Here is a 16,037-nt window from a genome sequence, read left to right on the forward strand (position 1 = left end):
ACCTTTGACCAACCCTAGTATCTTACATCCTATACGTCGTGGACTAGAGAAGCAGTGAAGGAGGGAGAGCTGCGTTCCTGTTCCTGTGGCGAAGTTCCTCTTTAAGGAATCAGCCTGAACATACAGGAAATCCAATGGCACCACTGTTGCTAGGCAGCAGGGGGGGGCAGGGGGGGGCTGTGCAGCGGGAGGGGGGGTAGAAGGGGGTGTTCACAAGGTTCAGCGAGTGAGCCACCGAGGGTGTCACCATGGTGATTTGGCATCCGAATGTTGCGGTCGGAGACCTGGGCTACAGAGAAAGAGAAGTGAACCAGTGGCGAGTGCTGCAGCCAGAGAAACTAGCAAATACCAGCACACAACAAGATGTGATATGAGCTGTGCTGCTTTAAGCCACAGCAGCGTTCGCACAGATAACCAAAAATATGTTCTGACCTTTAGTTTGTGTTATTGACAGGCCCACCTTTAGAAGATGGGTCCTGGGTAACCTCAACCTTGTTGAGAAAGCAGACTCTAGTGTTTCATCAGCATGGGAGGTCACCGACAAGCTTTGTTTAGTTCCTTGATTAGATTCAGACATCTTCAAAAGCATCCCTTGGTCTTTATAGGAATTTATGATAGCCTTGCATTGCATCAAGCGTTTGACTTGTGTTTGTGTGCTAGCCGGCGTGCGCGTACATTTGTGTGTGTGTCAATGTACATGCGTTCAAGACGGTCTTCTCCACCCACATCCTGCCCACTGAGGCTCAGCACCCACTTGTATGCCCTTCACAAGCTTACCACATTCTTCCTCTCACTCAGAAACACACAACACACACACACACAACACACACAACACACACACTGTACGCACATGCAACATATTTTAGCTATAAAAAAAAAAAAAGTGGTTGCACAACTCTCCACTCAGCTGTGATGACCCACTGCCAGGAATTATGCCGTACCACCACAGTCCTTCCGCTAGTACAAAGTAAAATGTGTTCTTTTTTCCCCGAATGCCACAGGAAAACATCCGCTTCTAATTTAGCTCAGGCAGGAAGTTTTCTCTTATCAGTTTAGTACACAGAGGTTTTGTTGGCCAGTTGACTTTTACAGCCTTACTCATAGACCAGAGACTTTGAGACGGGGGTTGGTGTGTCTCAATAGTGCTCCATAAAGCACCTTTGAGCCAGGAGGAAGAGCGGTTTAAAGGAAAAGTTGGACGTTAGCTTAGCATAAAGACTGGAAACTGTGTGAAACAGCCAAGCCTGGTTCTGTACAAAGATTACAAAATCTGCCTTCCAGCACCTGTAAAGCGGACTGATTTACACATTATGATAAGATGGAAGACAGAAGAGATCATTTTGTTTTAATTAATACAAAAACCGAAGCATTAAAACAACACATTGTGTTTTTTTTGTGGGGCTTATGCGTGGCAATATTTTTTGGCCAGGCCAGACGAAGCAACCACAACTTAAAGCAATAGAGCTGAACAAGTTAAAAATTGTTTCTGTTAATGTTATCTTCATCTTAAATGGGTAAGTGCAAGTTCAACGAGATTTGGCTCGAGAACACCACATAGAGTCCTTCGTTGAAGCCTGTTGGAAATAATTAATCTTAAACTCGCTGCACATTGTGTAAGAAAACGCTCGTCTTAGTATCTTTTGGTATTAAGGAATTAAAGCAGGAATGGGAAATCAGAAAATCATAAAGCGGGCGCTTTGAAGAGCAACCAGCCAATACCTGCCATTACCCAATGTTGTTCTGTATTCACATCGGGAGCATCACCAAAGTATTAACTAATTTAATTTACAATTAATTCTGGGATTCTGAGTTTACCTCGTATCCTTCATACTTTTTTTTGCCAGTATGGACTCGAAATAGGTCTTAAATTGCAATTTATAATGGTCTTAAAAGGTCTTAAAACTCTTAAATTTAACTTGTTGAATCCTGAAGAGACCCCTAACTCATGCTAATAAGCGTATTACCCATAATGCCGAACTGTTTGTTTACACGATTCATGGAGAGTAGCCTGGAACTTGGCTGTACTTCTTTGTTTTTTGAGTTAACAAGACACATGGATGAGCTCTACTCACGATTTGCCTCATTTAAGCCAAGCCATATTTCTAGAGTGTGAGAAACAAATGTAAACAGACATAAATCGTTCAGTTTTTGTGACATGCGCGTCATCTCATCCTCTCTGTTCTCCTTCTCTGTCTAATGCAGAGATCCAGCGTGCTCTGTAGGTTTTCAGTTTATGGGCCGACCCCAGCCTTCCCTGTCCTGAGCCCCTGTGCCTTTGAGGGCGGAAGTGCATGGATCCCTGATGTTGGTGCGGAGCCAGGTTGCCCCTGGCTCCGCACCACCTCCATCCCTCCTCTCCCTCCTCTCTTCTCCTCCCTCACCCAGCCACATCTCCAGGGTCAGCTCAGCTCCAGATTGGCCCCCACGCATGCCTTTGAATGGTGGGGCTTAGGCAAGCGCTTTAAAAGGAAGCCCAAGTCTGTTTCCCATTTCACCCCCCACCACCAGCCCTCCACCCCAGCCCCTCGCTCCTTTCTTTCTTTCTCTCACATACACACACAGCTGTCATCTGGCTTTTTAAGTTCTGTGCTGCATTTCTCCAGCTGGAGCTGGTTTATGACATTCCCTCGGCAGACTCTTTGGCCTCTCGCTCTCTTTCTCCCTTTCTCTCTCTCTCTCTCTCTCTCTCACACACACACACGCACACACACGAATACAACACAAAGTCATTTTTTCCTGTTCTGTTCTTTCTCTCCTCTCCCCTCCACTGTCTCCTATTCCTCACATTCCCCTGCAGACGCTCTGGATGTGTGTTACACCACTTGGTATGTTTGGAGGCAAAGAGGGAGCAAAGTCACACACATACACACACCATGTGTTAGCAGTCTAGATGTGGGGTGGGGGGGCTGACGAGAGAGGGAAAAAAAAGAAGAGAAAGAGAGGGGGAAAAAAAAAAAGAAGTCAAAGGAAGCATCTCTTAGCAACCACAGGACAGTAATTACTGTAGCAGCAGCTGGGAGCAAACCAGATTTCCGCTGTGCGTTAAAGCACTGGCGTGGGCTACTTTACACACGGCACTGACTAACCAGAGCCAGCAGCCTCCTCCACACGCAGAGCAGAGAGAGGGAGAGGGTGGGAGAAGGAGAAGAGAGGAGGACTAACCCTGCCTTGATGAGGTCGGGGTGTGTGTGGGAAAAGAGGGACAGCTAGCCAGTGTGTACGAGGCTCGAATATGGTTGGATCGAACTCGTACGTGTGAAGATAGCTCGGCGCGGGTCCATGTTTGTGTATGTCTAAGCGGAGACAGATATAACCTTGAAGACCATTTATTTTGCAGTTTTATTCGAATGGTTTTTCAGACCGTTTGAATATAAAGACCGTAGTGAGAAGGCAGAATTCTTTAATGTTTCATTCTGAACTTAATCAACCACAGCTCTGCTTATTTTCATGTATATGCGATTAGATGTTTGGTGCGGGAGCAAGCAGGAAGTTATGCCGATGGTTGTGCTGAAACAATGCTGGACATGAAATATCATCACACAGCTCTTGATGTAATAACTGACTATCCTCCCCCATCTCTCATCACCTCTGCACGCATGAATCATGAATAGCCATCACTTCTGATTTTGTTGCCATGAGTACTGAAGTATCGGACTACTTCTATTTATTTTATTTCTGTCAATGTTGCCGTATTTATATTTTAAAATGTCTTTGCTGCAGACTGGCATTCACAAAGATGTTATTTATAGACATCTCATTCTAACTGATATCACCAGTGAGCGTCCTTCTTGTAATTATGAGATTGTTCGGCGTGAGATGGGAGGAAAGCTCGCGCTGTCTCAGGGTTTCAAGCACCTCTTTTTTTAGGCCCGTGTTTGTAGATTTTGCATCAGTTAAAATGTTTGTGGGAACACATGCAAGGTTGATGGGAACTCTGAGTTCTTAACAGAAGGGGCCTTGAGTCATCACCACACAGCACAGTCATTTGGCCGAGCGTGGGCGCCGGATGCCCCCTGGTGGTTACAAGTGGAACACACACAGCCTACACACCCTGAGTCAAAACAGTTGTGGTTATGAAAAATGAATTGATCGACCATTAGTGCTTTTGATGGTGTGATGGTTACATAGGATGTGGGAATGGTGGATGCTGAGGGCTTCAGCTAATGCCTATTTTTATGTGCAGTACATAAAAAAATATTGATTGACTGTTGCAATTTCTTAGAGCTTGAACTGATACCTTAGAGTAAAAGTATTCTTGAAAATCTAAATAATGTCAGTTAAGTGGCCAAATATTAGATTAATCTTGTTTGTGTTTCTTAAATGTGAGTCTGTCTGAGGGGAAACATCAGATGTCTTTCCCTTAAACTATCTGTCACGCTGACCTGACTGACTTGAACGCTTGCTGTCTTGTTTTCTAGGTGTGTGATGAGCCTCCTTCCATCTGTACCCCAATGAAAGAGCCCTTCTCTCCGCTGAACAACGTCGTCTCCACCGAGCCATTCAGGGGCTGCTACGTCCGCGCCCAACCCTTCGACGAGTTCCCCTCGAGCAACCGCCGCTACCTGCCTCCACAGGTCTGCCTCTCCTTCATTCAACCAATCATATCTTCAAAATTCTGCTCAGTCTTGAATGAAGTATTTCTTATGTAGTTACTTGAGTAACCCGACTAATTCTCAATTTCTCCTCTTTTAAAGGTCTCCTTTAAGTCGACACGTCATGTCAGTTTTCACATGGACGATGAGGAGATTGTTCGCATCAACCCACGCAAAGACGTTCTCATCCGCGGCTACGAGGACTACCGCCACCCTGTCATGTGGAAGCAGGAGGCCGACCGCGAGGACCTCGACTTCCCCACCGCCTTCCACAAACTGGACAGTAAGAAGTGCGAGTACCTCTTCCCCGACGGCCCTGGTGGGGACTCCCACTCTGGCCCTGGTATGGGCATTGGAACAGGTATGGGGCTTGGGCTGGGCAAGGACACGGCCATCAAGACTCAGCCCTCGCCCCTGCTGAAGTCCAAGAAGGGCCGGCGGCGGCGAGAGGACGGCGAGCGTTCGCGCTGCATCTACTGTCGGGAGATGTTTAACCACGAAGACAACTGGCGGGGGCAGTGCCAAGACGCCCCCGACCCGATCAAGCAGTGCATCTACAAAGTCAGCTGCATGCTGTGCGCAGAGAGCATGCTGTACCACTGCATGTCCGACTCCGAGGGCGACTTCTCAGACCCCTGCTCATGTGACACATCTGACGAGCAGTTCTGTCTGCGCTGGCTCGCCCTGGTGGCGCTCTCCTTCATTGCGCCCTGCATGTGCTGCTACCTGCCCCTGCGCGCCTGCCACCACTGTGGCGAGGCCTGCCGCTGCTGCGGGGGCAAGCACAAGGCCGCGGGGTGACCTGACGGACGGACTCTGGGACACCCTCAAAGCTAGCTAACACAGGAAGTGGATAAAAGCGGAAAATTAAAAGCCGGCATCCTTTTTTCATTCCCTCTCAGACGGGGTGATATGTTGTTGATCCCCAGCTCTGAGGGCTTTTGGAGATTTCAGTTTGTGTTTGTCGCCGACAAGCAGCAGTGGAGGACAAACCATATGCTTTGTGGGGGCTCTGAGCATCAAGCTAAGTTCAGGAGCTTAATCTGAGGACAACAGGAGGAGGCGTCAAGATTAATAGACTTGGAGATGTTACTAAACACACCTGTACACACACACACATACACACACCTCTCTCTCACATTCTCACTCATGCATTGACAAAGCCAGGCCACAAATGTCAGAACTCTACTACAAGTAATGTGTAACTTTATGAAGGAAAAATTGTCTTTTGTACAGAGAGTGACAACTTGATGACAAAAAAGAAAACAAAACTATTCTGCGTTCAGAAAAAAATACTTGCTGTTTGAGTATGCTAAAAGGGATATGTTCTTGCTTTTTTGTGAATTTGCAGTTGGGTAACAGTGGCCTTTCCTTCATGGCTTAAGCATTTTGCTGACAATGTAATTACTAGACAGAGAAAAGTGCACTAGAAATGGTATTTCCCCCCCAGAGTAAAGGTAACCCTCTCAAATTCTTGTGGTACATTAACCACCATTTAGTGTAATTTTAACATTTGAGAGATGTTGCTGTGGTGGATGTATGGCCAATTCCTTTTTTTTTCCCGTTCCATCGAATTTAGAAGAGAATCTAAAAGTCACAGCTTGCTTTTGAAGGTACAGCTTGGTATAGCTTTTGAAAATTCAGTTAGAAGAATATGATTTCTTTCCCGAGGTGATTTAGACCATTTGATTGCATTCCAAAATAAAGGGATCGATTCCATGATTACAAGGGAAAAAATGGTAACGACTTTACCATGCCGAGTTCCCCTAAATAGTTTTTCCACATCATGAAAATAGAATTAGAACCTCTTGAACCATCTGAATTGAAACCAATACGATGACAATTTCATTCACTTCAGTGGATTTCAGTTTTAATCCAGTTATTTACTGCTGTAGTGAAATTGTTTGGTGTTTTTGTTTCATCATTGTTATTTTCCTGCTCATTTTATAATTTTTTTGTTTTTTTTTAAACAAAGGCTGAAATGTTGCTCAACCAGCAAGTTTTGTTTTGGTGAGTAAAGGGGTCACAGTGCTCCTTGGGTAAATGATGAGGCACTTAAATTCTTTTATTGAGAATCCCTCCGATTTTAAACTTAATTTAGACTTAATTTAACATCCAATTTGGCATTGGGGAGGAAAAAACCCTCCTGAAAGCACTGCTCTCCAAGCTTTGGTTGCAGCACCCTCTCCAAATTTCCATGTTTGTCCCTTGAATTAGTGGGTTTCTCTTTGTTTAATATTCCCCTCATATCCTGTGTAAATGTAGTATTTCGTTGTTCCTCAAAAGTTAAAGTCCACTCCTTCGGTATGTGTTCATTTAAGGCCCTGAATGAATGAATGCATTGTTTCAGGAATGCTGAGTATCTTAGCTATTAAAAACATACAGATGCTATGTATGTGTGTGTGTGTGAGTGTGCGTAGGTCTTCATATGCACTGTTGATCTGATGTGATATAACGTCACCACTGACTATGTGATTAAGGCTTAAGACATGAACAGCACAAACCAGCGTCCTGTTTCCCAGAGCAAAGACATGATCAAACTGTTTAAGGAGTACTTCGACATTTTGGAAATGTACTTATTTGCATTCTTTCCGAAAATTAGATAAGAGGATCGATAACACTGTAATATCTGCCTGTTCCATACTAAGGAGCAAGCAGCTGCGTAGCTTAGCTTAGCATAAAAATGGATATGGGGAGAAACGAAAGAAAAATCTGCCTCGAGCAACTTTTAAAGTTCACTTATTAACATGCTGTAGCTCATTTGTTTAATTAGTACATAATAAAAATGGCGATTTGTGGTTTTACAGGGTTTTTTATGTGGGACTATATCCTGGAAGGGCACAGAACCTTCCTGGAGTCCTGTTAGCACCATGAGGTTACCTTGCAAAACTGTAAAGTTGGCCAAGAACTAGTCCATCACATAACCCCCAATAAAACCACCAAGTTTTCATTTTTACATATTTGTGTTTGTACAGATTAAACAAGATATAACATGTTAATTAGTGAGCTTAGTGGTGTTGGTAGGTGGATTTTGCTACTTTAGGACTAGTCTCGTGCAGCCAGACGTGTTCAGCACTGCAGAAGGGTCTGGCTACCCCAATTATCATTCTGGGGTTAAAAAAAAAAAAAATTCTGGCTTGTTTGTATTTATTTAAACCAATTTTAAGTCCAGGATGCAGCGATGCCGCTCCTGCAAAATGGTGAAATTTGTTGTCATTAAAGGTGCAATATGTAAGAATTGGCCACCTGTCAAATTCAGTAACAGCTAACTCTAGCAGGCGTTAGCTAGTTAGCTCAGTTAGATGTGAGAATGGTATCAATCTTCTCAAATGATTCAAATAAACAAATAGGCTAATTGCCAAAATGTCGAACTACTCCTTAACGATCCTTTGAGAAACAGGGACTAGGCAGACTGTTCAGAGTCGAGCTGTGTTTGAACCTGACCCAAAAGAACAACACTTAGATTAGAGCAAACTCCCGACAGTAATACCAGTTCAGTTTGGTCGCTGGCTGCAATAAGTGAAATTATCCCTAACTCTGTGGCATTGGCCTGATTGAAATTAGTGCTAATTGTGATTCCCCTCAATATTTAACAGCAGATTTGATACAACATCCGCGTTGTAACACATGCGCATCTCTTCTCAGCTCCTGTCACTCCTGCTCGAAAACAACGAGAAACATTTTATTTTCCTAATTCCGCCCCGACCAACGCTCCCTTTTCTTTCTATGCAAACTTTCTAACGTGGGAAACACATTGACCTCTCTGCAGACTGAGTCAGTGACGGGACAGGACACTTTAACGCTATGATAGGTAGACGTCGACCAAGCCCTGGTACCAAACTCCAAACACCTGTAAATACTTAACACTATATTTAAGTTCTTAATAATAATCCCAGCTTTTTTTTTTTTTTTTTTTGTCTTTGAAATTTTAAAGATAGAGCTGTATTTATCGTTGCTGTCAGCATATACTGTAGCTTCAATTGACAGCATTATGTACATAGGTCACCTTTTAGTATTATTTCACATTGAAAAGTAGAGGGCGTTTTGTGATGGAAATGACTATTGAGCTTCTAATAGAGTTTCTCTCTAGTTTTGTACGGTAGAACGAAGGATAGTGCTAACACGGTACAGTAGTGGCAGTCCACTTGTTTTCAAAAGTTTGATATATAAATATATATATACATACGTACATATAAAGCTGCTAGATACAATCACTAATTTTATTGTGTTGACAGAGAAAAATCAGCTATGAACGACTGTTAAACCCTAATTCTCCAACAGCATATAACCATGACGGTGAGTTTTTAAATGTGTGATGAAGTGAGTGGACACTCGTGCATGTGTGTGGGTGCGCGAGTGTTACTATATACGTGCGTTCTTGTGTGCCCACGAGTGTGTGTGTGCGCTGTATGTGTGTAAGTTTCCGGCGTGCGTGTGTGCGTGCGGGGTTGGTGTGTAACCAAATGTTTGGTTGGTTGTCATATTCTCCCATTGTAATTGGATTGCCCTGCATTATTGCAAGCTGAACCAAGGTTTGATGAACCTGATTAAAACTTGCTGGCTGAGAAGCAAAAATGTAGGACGTGCATTTATACAAAGTGTAGAGAATGCTGAAAATAACACTTCTCATTCTGCATTAACCAGCACAGTGCAACTTCCTGTCATGTACTGTATTATATATGCAACATGTGTCTGTCTGCTTTAATATATATATTTTTTTGACCTGCATTATATAAAGACTTCAGTTTTAACCACTTTGCTGCTAGTCTTTTATCCTCTTTCAATCTTGGAAAATTGTGCATATCTTTGGGAATGCATACAAGTGTACATTCTTGACATTGTGTAGATTAAAAAAGAAAAAAGCTATATAAACCTGTTTCTCTTCAGTGTATTGTTTTAAAAAGGTTACTTTTCACAGCAGTTGAGTGGTTATGTTTCAATTCTCCGATGCTTTGGTGCACTGATGATACTCTATGTAAGCTTTTTTTCATCTTACAGCGCTTGATGTAACATTTATGTGATTAGTTCTAAATAGTGGAAGACATTTGTGTTTTGAAACTTGCAGTATAAATGGTACTACTCTTAACTATTCTGTAAACACTGCCTGTTTTCTTTCTTTCTTTTTCTTTCTTTCTTTCTTTCACTCTCTCTCTTTGTGCATATTTCTTTCCTGTGCATCCTTTTGTTTTGTTTTTTTGTTCTTCTTGAAGTTTCTTAGTGCCATCGGCTTTCACATCCTGACAACCTCAAAAAAGTGCCTCACGTCCATCCTAGTTTCCATTTTATAATTTAACATCTCTCGTTCTGGTTCTATTGGTTTCTACACGTCTAGGTATTTCTTATCATGGTTCGAGAATACCAAGTATATGATGTAAAATTTATAGTCCCAATAACTCATGTCATAGTTGTATTTTCTTTATACAGATGTAGCTCGTTACTTTTCATAAATATATAATGTAAATATGCATACATATGTTTGTAACTGTTTTTATGTTACATCATACACTTGTAATTTGACATATCAAATAACATTATCATAATAAAATGGTGAGTTTTAATCTTTTGCTGTGCAGGATTCATTGTGTTTGTTTTCAGCAATCCGTGTGTAAAAAAAAAAAAAAAAAAAAGGGCAGCCTCAAGACAAGAACGAGTGTTGTATCATGAAGACACACTAAGTGCATACGCTCAAGTCCACTGTGAAGATTTAAATTACCATCTCCCTCGACTGAAACCTCCAGAAATCCAGAAACGATTTGTCGACTAGCAAAAAATTCATCTCCAACAATTCTTATAATCAATTATAGTATGGGTTTTAAATTAATTATCAAACATTCTTCTGTTCCAGCTTCTCAAATTTGACCATCACTGATCATAATCACAGCAGCTCTTTTCAGAAACAGCAGACTGATAAGCAGAGTTGCGGTGTGACAGCATTTTCTTTTCATATTTTAATTTTTAAAAAGGTAAGGACATAATAATTGATAATGAAAATAATGGCTGTAAGAAGTATTTAGATAATTTTACTAAAGTAAAGGTACTTTTACTACATTTTGAAAATATTCCACTATAAGTAACAACCCTGGATTCACAACAATAACAGTATGAGTATTATCAGCAGAATGTACAGTGAAATGTTAAACTTTGAGAAGTAAAAGTACCCATTGTGCAGAAAAATCGTCCCCGTCAGTGTTTTATTTTTATATCTGATGTTTTTGGATTGAAATTACCATTGCATTAATTTGCATGTTAGATTTTACTGCTGTAGATGTTTAAGGTTGAGCTCATTTTAACTACTTTATATGCTGTTGGCTACAACAATGCATCATATTCCATAGGATATGAGTAGATGTATGTATTTGTATAGGGAGATGATGATTTAGTTTATACTAGCAGTAAAACTAAACCCAATCAGTGTTGTTTGTATCCTTTAACAACAACACTAATTATTTTTTTGACTATATTTTCTGTATTTCCATTTTTACTGCGCTACATATACCTGATAACTTTACTAGTTACATTTCAGATTCATATTTTACATTCAACACGAGATGGGATCATAAAATATACTAATTGTCTGTTCTCCAAAATGTCAACTGCCCTCCACTCAGTCAAACTTTCACCTTCTTTGAAAGAGATGAGATACACACATCAGTTCCTATTACAGCTTTGGACACTTTTTCTTTACTGAACACTCCAAGAAGAGCCCTTCGTCACAGTGAATAAGTCTACTTTTAAAGCGTAACCACATTTTTATTGACAAAATAGTATATCTACAGTGAAGTGCTGGAGCGGAACCATTGCAGCGGAACCATATATTGAACTTCGAACGTTTCACTTCGGCTCACGTACGTCACCGGAACAGCAAAGAGGCATGAGAGCGCCGCACAAATGAATGGAAGCAGAAACTGGTTATTTTTACACTTTGTCGTACCTGTAATGTCGTCATGTTTTAAGTAGACAAACACACGTAAACGCCGGACGGATTCAGCCATGGAGTGTGACATTTTGGACTCGTTAGAGCAGCTCGGGTAAGCTAATTTACTGTTAGCATGACAGGTTTAGCTTCATAGCTTCTCGTCCACCAGATGTTTACATCTGCGTGTTTGATAACTGCTGGGTGGCTGCAATAGTTCGTTGTGAAGCAGCTGGTTGAAACGATACCTCTGTCTAACGCCGCTGTATTTGAATATTAATTCGACTCCTCTCTCGTGATGTTAACGACCCTTAGCTATGACGGCCCTCTGCTGGAGGAGAAGGCGCTGCTCACAGCCGCAGACGGAGGCCTGTCCTCTGCTGAGTTTGTGGACCTGTGCAGGTGGCTGGCGTCCAGGTTGAAGCCGCTGTGCGATCTGGAGGAGAGCATCACGTCCGGTCCAGGTGAGCCACGTCCACTCACACCTGATCCAGAGGCTCGAAACTGTCAGCTGTGTCTTATATTTTATTCTCTATCACATCCAACCTGTCCTCACTCCAGACGACATGGACAGCCTTCAGGTGGAGATGAGTGGGTTGCTGAAGGAGCTGCACTGTCCTCATGAAGAAGTCGTTTCAGGGATCCTCAAAGGCAGCGGGCCAAATACTAAAGATCATCTCAAATGTGTCTGTATGTAGTCAGTATTATGCCAACCAGTATGCTACAAGCTCCCTGTGTGCTCATCAAGTAACTCAAAATATGATCTTTGTGTCTTTTTATCAAGTGTTTTTAAGCTCAGAGCTCCAGGCGGCTCAGATTGTGAGCAGCAGACGAGTTTGTAATAAACACACCGAAGAGAGTCCGGTGTGTCAAGAGCTGCATGCAATCTGTGAAACACTGAACCTGCCAGAGCCCAGAGGACAGGACGCAGCAGAAGTTTTATCTCAAGTCCAAGACAAGGTGGGACGATGTGCAAGTACATTTACGTCAGGCCCACCGAAACTAGAATCTTTGTTGTGATAATAGAGGATAAAAACATGCACCTGTGTCTAGAGCCTGGCCGATACTGGATTTCTGGGACTGATGCAGAACCGATATCGAGAAGCAAAAACTTCCGATATCGATACATACACAGACCATATTCATAAACACACATTTTTCACAAGGATCCCTCATTTGTGGGTATCAAAAGATAAGAACGCAATAGAAGTAGCATATTTTACAGTGTAAAATAGCTTCACTGGGAATTTAAGAATCACGACTACCCCGATCTTTTTCTGCATTATGTTCTGCAAAAAGAAAAAGCTCTCATATTTGGATATATCGAACAACGTATACGCCGATACGACATATCTGTGATAGGTGAATATTGGCCAATAAATTCAGCCCACCGATACATCAGTCGGGCTCTAGCTGTGTCCAGACTGCAACGATCTCTACCTTTTTTAAATAAAAACTATTTGTTTTGGGGGAAGAATCTGTTGCACTACATTGATTAAAAAAACTATGGGTACAGACACGTGAATGACCAATACACTTGGATTGAAGGCACACATGGAATTGCACCTGTTCATATGTCGTATTGTGCTATTTTAGATACAAATGCTTCATTGTTTTGTCCTGTTAACCCTCGTTTTGACAACTGTTATGTTTATAAAGTAAAATAATAAATAGAGATATTATTACTATGTATATTTTTTACTTCCTTTGGATTGTGCTAATGAATTAAAACCTGTGTCACTGTAGGTTGATAAAATACTCAAAGATCTCCCAAGTGGCTCCGTCGGAGACCCAGTGCTAAAGAAGTCTCTATCCAGTGAACAATGGGTGAGTAGGTTTGAAATAAGCCATTACTGTATCTGTATATTAGTTAGTTAGTTTCTTATTAGTTAGTTTTTTTTCTTCTTTGTGTTAATCTTTGCAGGAGAAGTTGCACAACATGAACACAGCTCTGTCATCAGAGTACGAGTGTCGGCGCAGGATGCTGATCAAACGGCTGGACGTCACAGTTCAGTCGTTCGGGTGGTCTGAAAGAGCCAAGGCACGTTCGTATTATAAGTCATCAAAATGTTATTTGCCTTTTTTCTCCATTGGTGGAGAATCTAAACCAGTGGAAATTATGGAAGAGATGTTGATTTTGTGATAGCTGCAAATTGTAAAACCATGATTCCAAACGTGTGCCTGTGGTTTGTTAGGTAAAGGTGGACAGCATGGCGAGGGCCTACCAGCCTAAGAGACACTCCCTGAAGCCTCAGTCCCCCGTGGACATGGCCAAGCTGCTGGCCGCCAGAGAGGACATCTGCAACGTGGTGAAGACGAGCAGCGGCTCCAGCAGGGAGAAGACGACCTGTGCTGTCAACAAGGTACAGAAGAACCCTTCTCTAATAAACACCTTCAGTTTTATGTTTTCTTCTGACACAACCATGTATGTCGCCTCCTCTGTTATCCACAGATCCTGATGGGGAGAGTCCCGGACAGAGGAGGGCGTCCCTCCGAAATACAAGCCCCACCTCCTGAGATGCCGCCCTGGCAGAAAAGACAAGACGGCGGCGGCTGGGGAGGCCGTGGTGGTGGTGGAAGAGGAGGAGGAGGTGGCTGGGGAGGAGGAGGAGGAGGAGGAGGTGGAGGTTGGGGAGGAGGTGGAGGTTGGAGAGGAGGTGGATGGAACCAAGGTGGACATGGAAGCTATGGTGGACATGGTGGACACGGAGGAAAGAGAGGGCGGTACTAGTATTGATTTCTCTTGTGTTGCGACTTATGTAGTGTTTCATATGAACTCAATTCCGGCTGTGTTTTTTTTTAAGTAAGGGAGATAACACTGTTTGATGATTGCAGTGAAAATCTTCCTCATTTAGATGATCATGCTCCTTTTTTTTACTTTAAAGTGTTATTTTTTAAATATTCTTATCCGTATTTTTAGAAGTAAAAACGGCAGTATTACTGTACCATTATTACGAGTACTTTTTTGTACAAAAAAAATGTATTTAAATCTGAACCAGGCCATAAGGCTGTAATTGTATCTCATCCATACTACATGCTAATTCTAAGGAGGTTACAAGTATGCATTGTGTTCACACTGTACTGTATAGGTGACAAAACTAAAGGGACAGTTCACCACAAACCAAGAATGCATATTTTTCCTCTTTCGTGTCGTGCTGTTTTTCCATCTAGATCTTTTTTTTTTGTGAGTTGTTGGGAGCAGTTTAATGAAGGAACTATTTACTGTTATTACTGCACAGAAGCAAGTGTGCATGTACTTATGGATGAGAGGCTAGCTGATGTTACAGCTCAGCCGAGGAGGACGCCATTAAAGGTGCAATACGTAAGAATTGGCCACCTTGAATTCATACTGCCAACAAATAGGTGTTTTATACATCCATGACTGTAGCTATTGTTAGCTCAGTTAGCCAGGGGGAGTGTTGCCGTTCACACCGCTAGCAAAGGAGCTTTTGACCACTAGGAGAAAGAGCTTTTAAGGCCTAGGGCTAGCTGGTTAGCATGCTAACTTCAGTAGATACCTCTTCAATGCAATACATAGACATCTTTGATATAACATCAACACTGTTGTGTCTCCGCATTCTGTTGATGCTTTTAGTTAAATTTTAATGTTTTGTACGATAATTCTTACATACTGCGCCTTTAATGTTTGAATCCTGTGCTGTCATCAGCACAAGCCTCTAGTCCATTAGTAGATACTCACAACGAGGTCTGTGGATTATGTTAAATAACTGAGTCATGATTTCTGGAACATTGATCTTGAGTTGAGGGAGAGATCTTTACTGGCGATAACTCTGCAACTCATTCCCAAACAGTTTAGATGGATAAATAACATTACATGAAAGAGAAAAATATGTATTTTTGAGGTAAACTGTCCCTTTTTAAGTGTCCTTAAAACAGCCAGCATGGATACTAAAAACACTTTGACTGTGCTGTTGACGAACCCTTTTCTCCGACACTGGAAACATCAAATCTAATAGTGGATGGTAGTCAAACATCCCCAGGAAGTGGAATTTTTTACAAAAAAAATAACAATTTAATTGTTTAAATAAGTCAATTTTCTGCAATAAAAGTAGTCTGTTCCATCAAACTGGGCCATAACTTGCATTTCTGACAAGTTCAGGTGCCAGAGGGAAAATAATGCTGAACAGAGGGACAAAGACACTACATATGTATTTTACCCTAAACATTTTACCTTTGAAGCTCTGGGAGGGATTTAAGGGTATAGTGATGGATGTTTGTCTGCAAAACTTAAAGGCAAATGGTACCAAGTGATCTTCCCCTGGCCAGAGGTGTCAGTGTGCACCCTAATGACTGAAACCACTGCTACCTGTTAGACAAGAAGCGGAGGACACTGTAAGAAGACTGGACTTGAACACAGGAAAGTGTGTCTTCTGCCTCCCTCAAGGACTTTGACTCTTGCCTTATTTCTTTGAAGATTCTGTACCAGCTAAGACAACTGTGATTCACCTCTGAATTTATTTAATAAAGATCCCTCCCAATAATGTCAACCCCCTCTTGTGTTGATGTAATTA

At 42.0% G+C, this 16,037-nt stretch overlaps 2 protein-coding genes across 2 annotated transcripts in view; both read left to right on the forward strand.

Annotated features, from left to right (window-relative positions):
• Nucleotides 1-6,979, forward strand: part of spred1 (sprouty related EVH1 domain containing 1) — a 31,485-nt gene extending 24,506 nt beyond the window's left edge. The window contains exons 5-6 of the mRNA XM_073483654.1: nt 4,419-4,574; nt 4,695-6,979. Coding sequence (XP_073339755.1) covers nt 4,419-4,574; nt 4,695-5,393 — 855 coding nt within the window. The 3' untranslated portion in view covers nt 5,394-6,979. The remainder of the gene's footprint in view (nt 1-4,418; nt 4,575-4,694) is intronic.
• Nucleotides 6,980-11,473: 4,494 nt separating this feature from the next.
• fam98b (family with sequence similarity 98 member B) lies at nt 11,474-16,013 on the forward strand. Its single transcript, XM_073483051.1, has 8 exons — nt 11,474-11,620; nt 11,821-11,969; nt 12,067-12,195; nt 12,290-12,465; nt 13,252-13,332; nt 13,430-13,546; nt 13,701-13,868; nt 13,958-16,013. The coding sequence occupies exons 1-8, from the start codon at nt 11,583-11,585 to the stop codon at nt 14,234-14,236; spliced, it is 1,137 nt and encodes a 378-aa protein (XP_073339152.1). The 5' UTR covers nt 11,474-11,582; the 3' UTR covers nt 14,237-16,013.
• Nucleotides 16,014-16,037: the final 24 nt, after the last annotated feature.

This window comes from Pagrus major, chromosome 16 (assembly GCF_040436345.1).
Source record: "Pagrus major chromosome 16, Pma_NU_1.0".
Taxonomy (NCBI): Eukaryota; Metazoa; Chordata; class Actinopteri; order Spariformes; family Sparidae; genus Pagrus; species Pagrus major.

Excerpts from the sequence above, each read along its gene's own strand:
- fam98b (XM_073483051.1), top strand. The coding sequence starts at position 11,583 with ATGGAGTGTGACATTTTGGACTCGTTAGAGCAGCTCGG. Across the intron at positions 11,970-12,066 it reads GAGCATCACGTCCGGTCCAG|ACGACATGGACAGCCTTCAG; the intron begins GTGAGCCACGTC and ends TCCTCACTCCAG. Across the intron at positions 13,333-13,429 it reads CTCTATCCAGTGAACAATGG|GAGAAGTTGCACAACATGAA; the intron begins GTGAGTAGGTTT and ends TAATCTTTGCAG.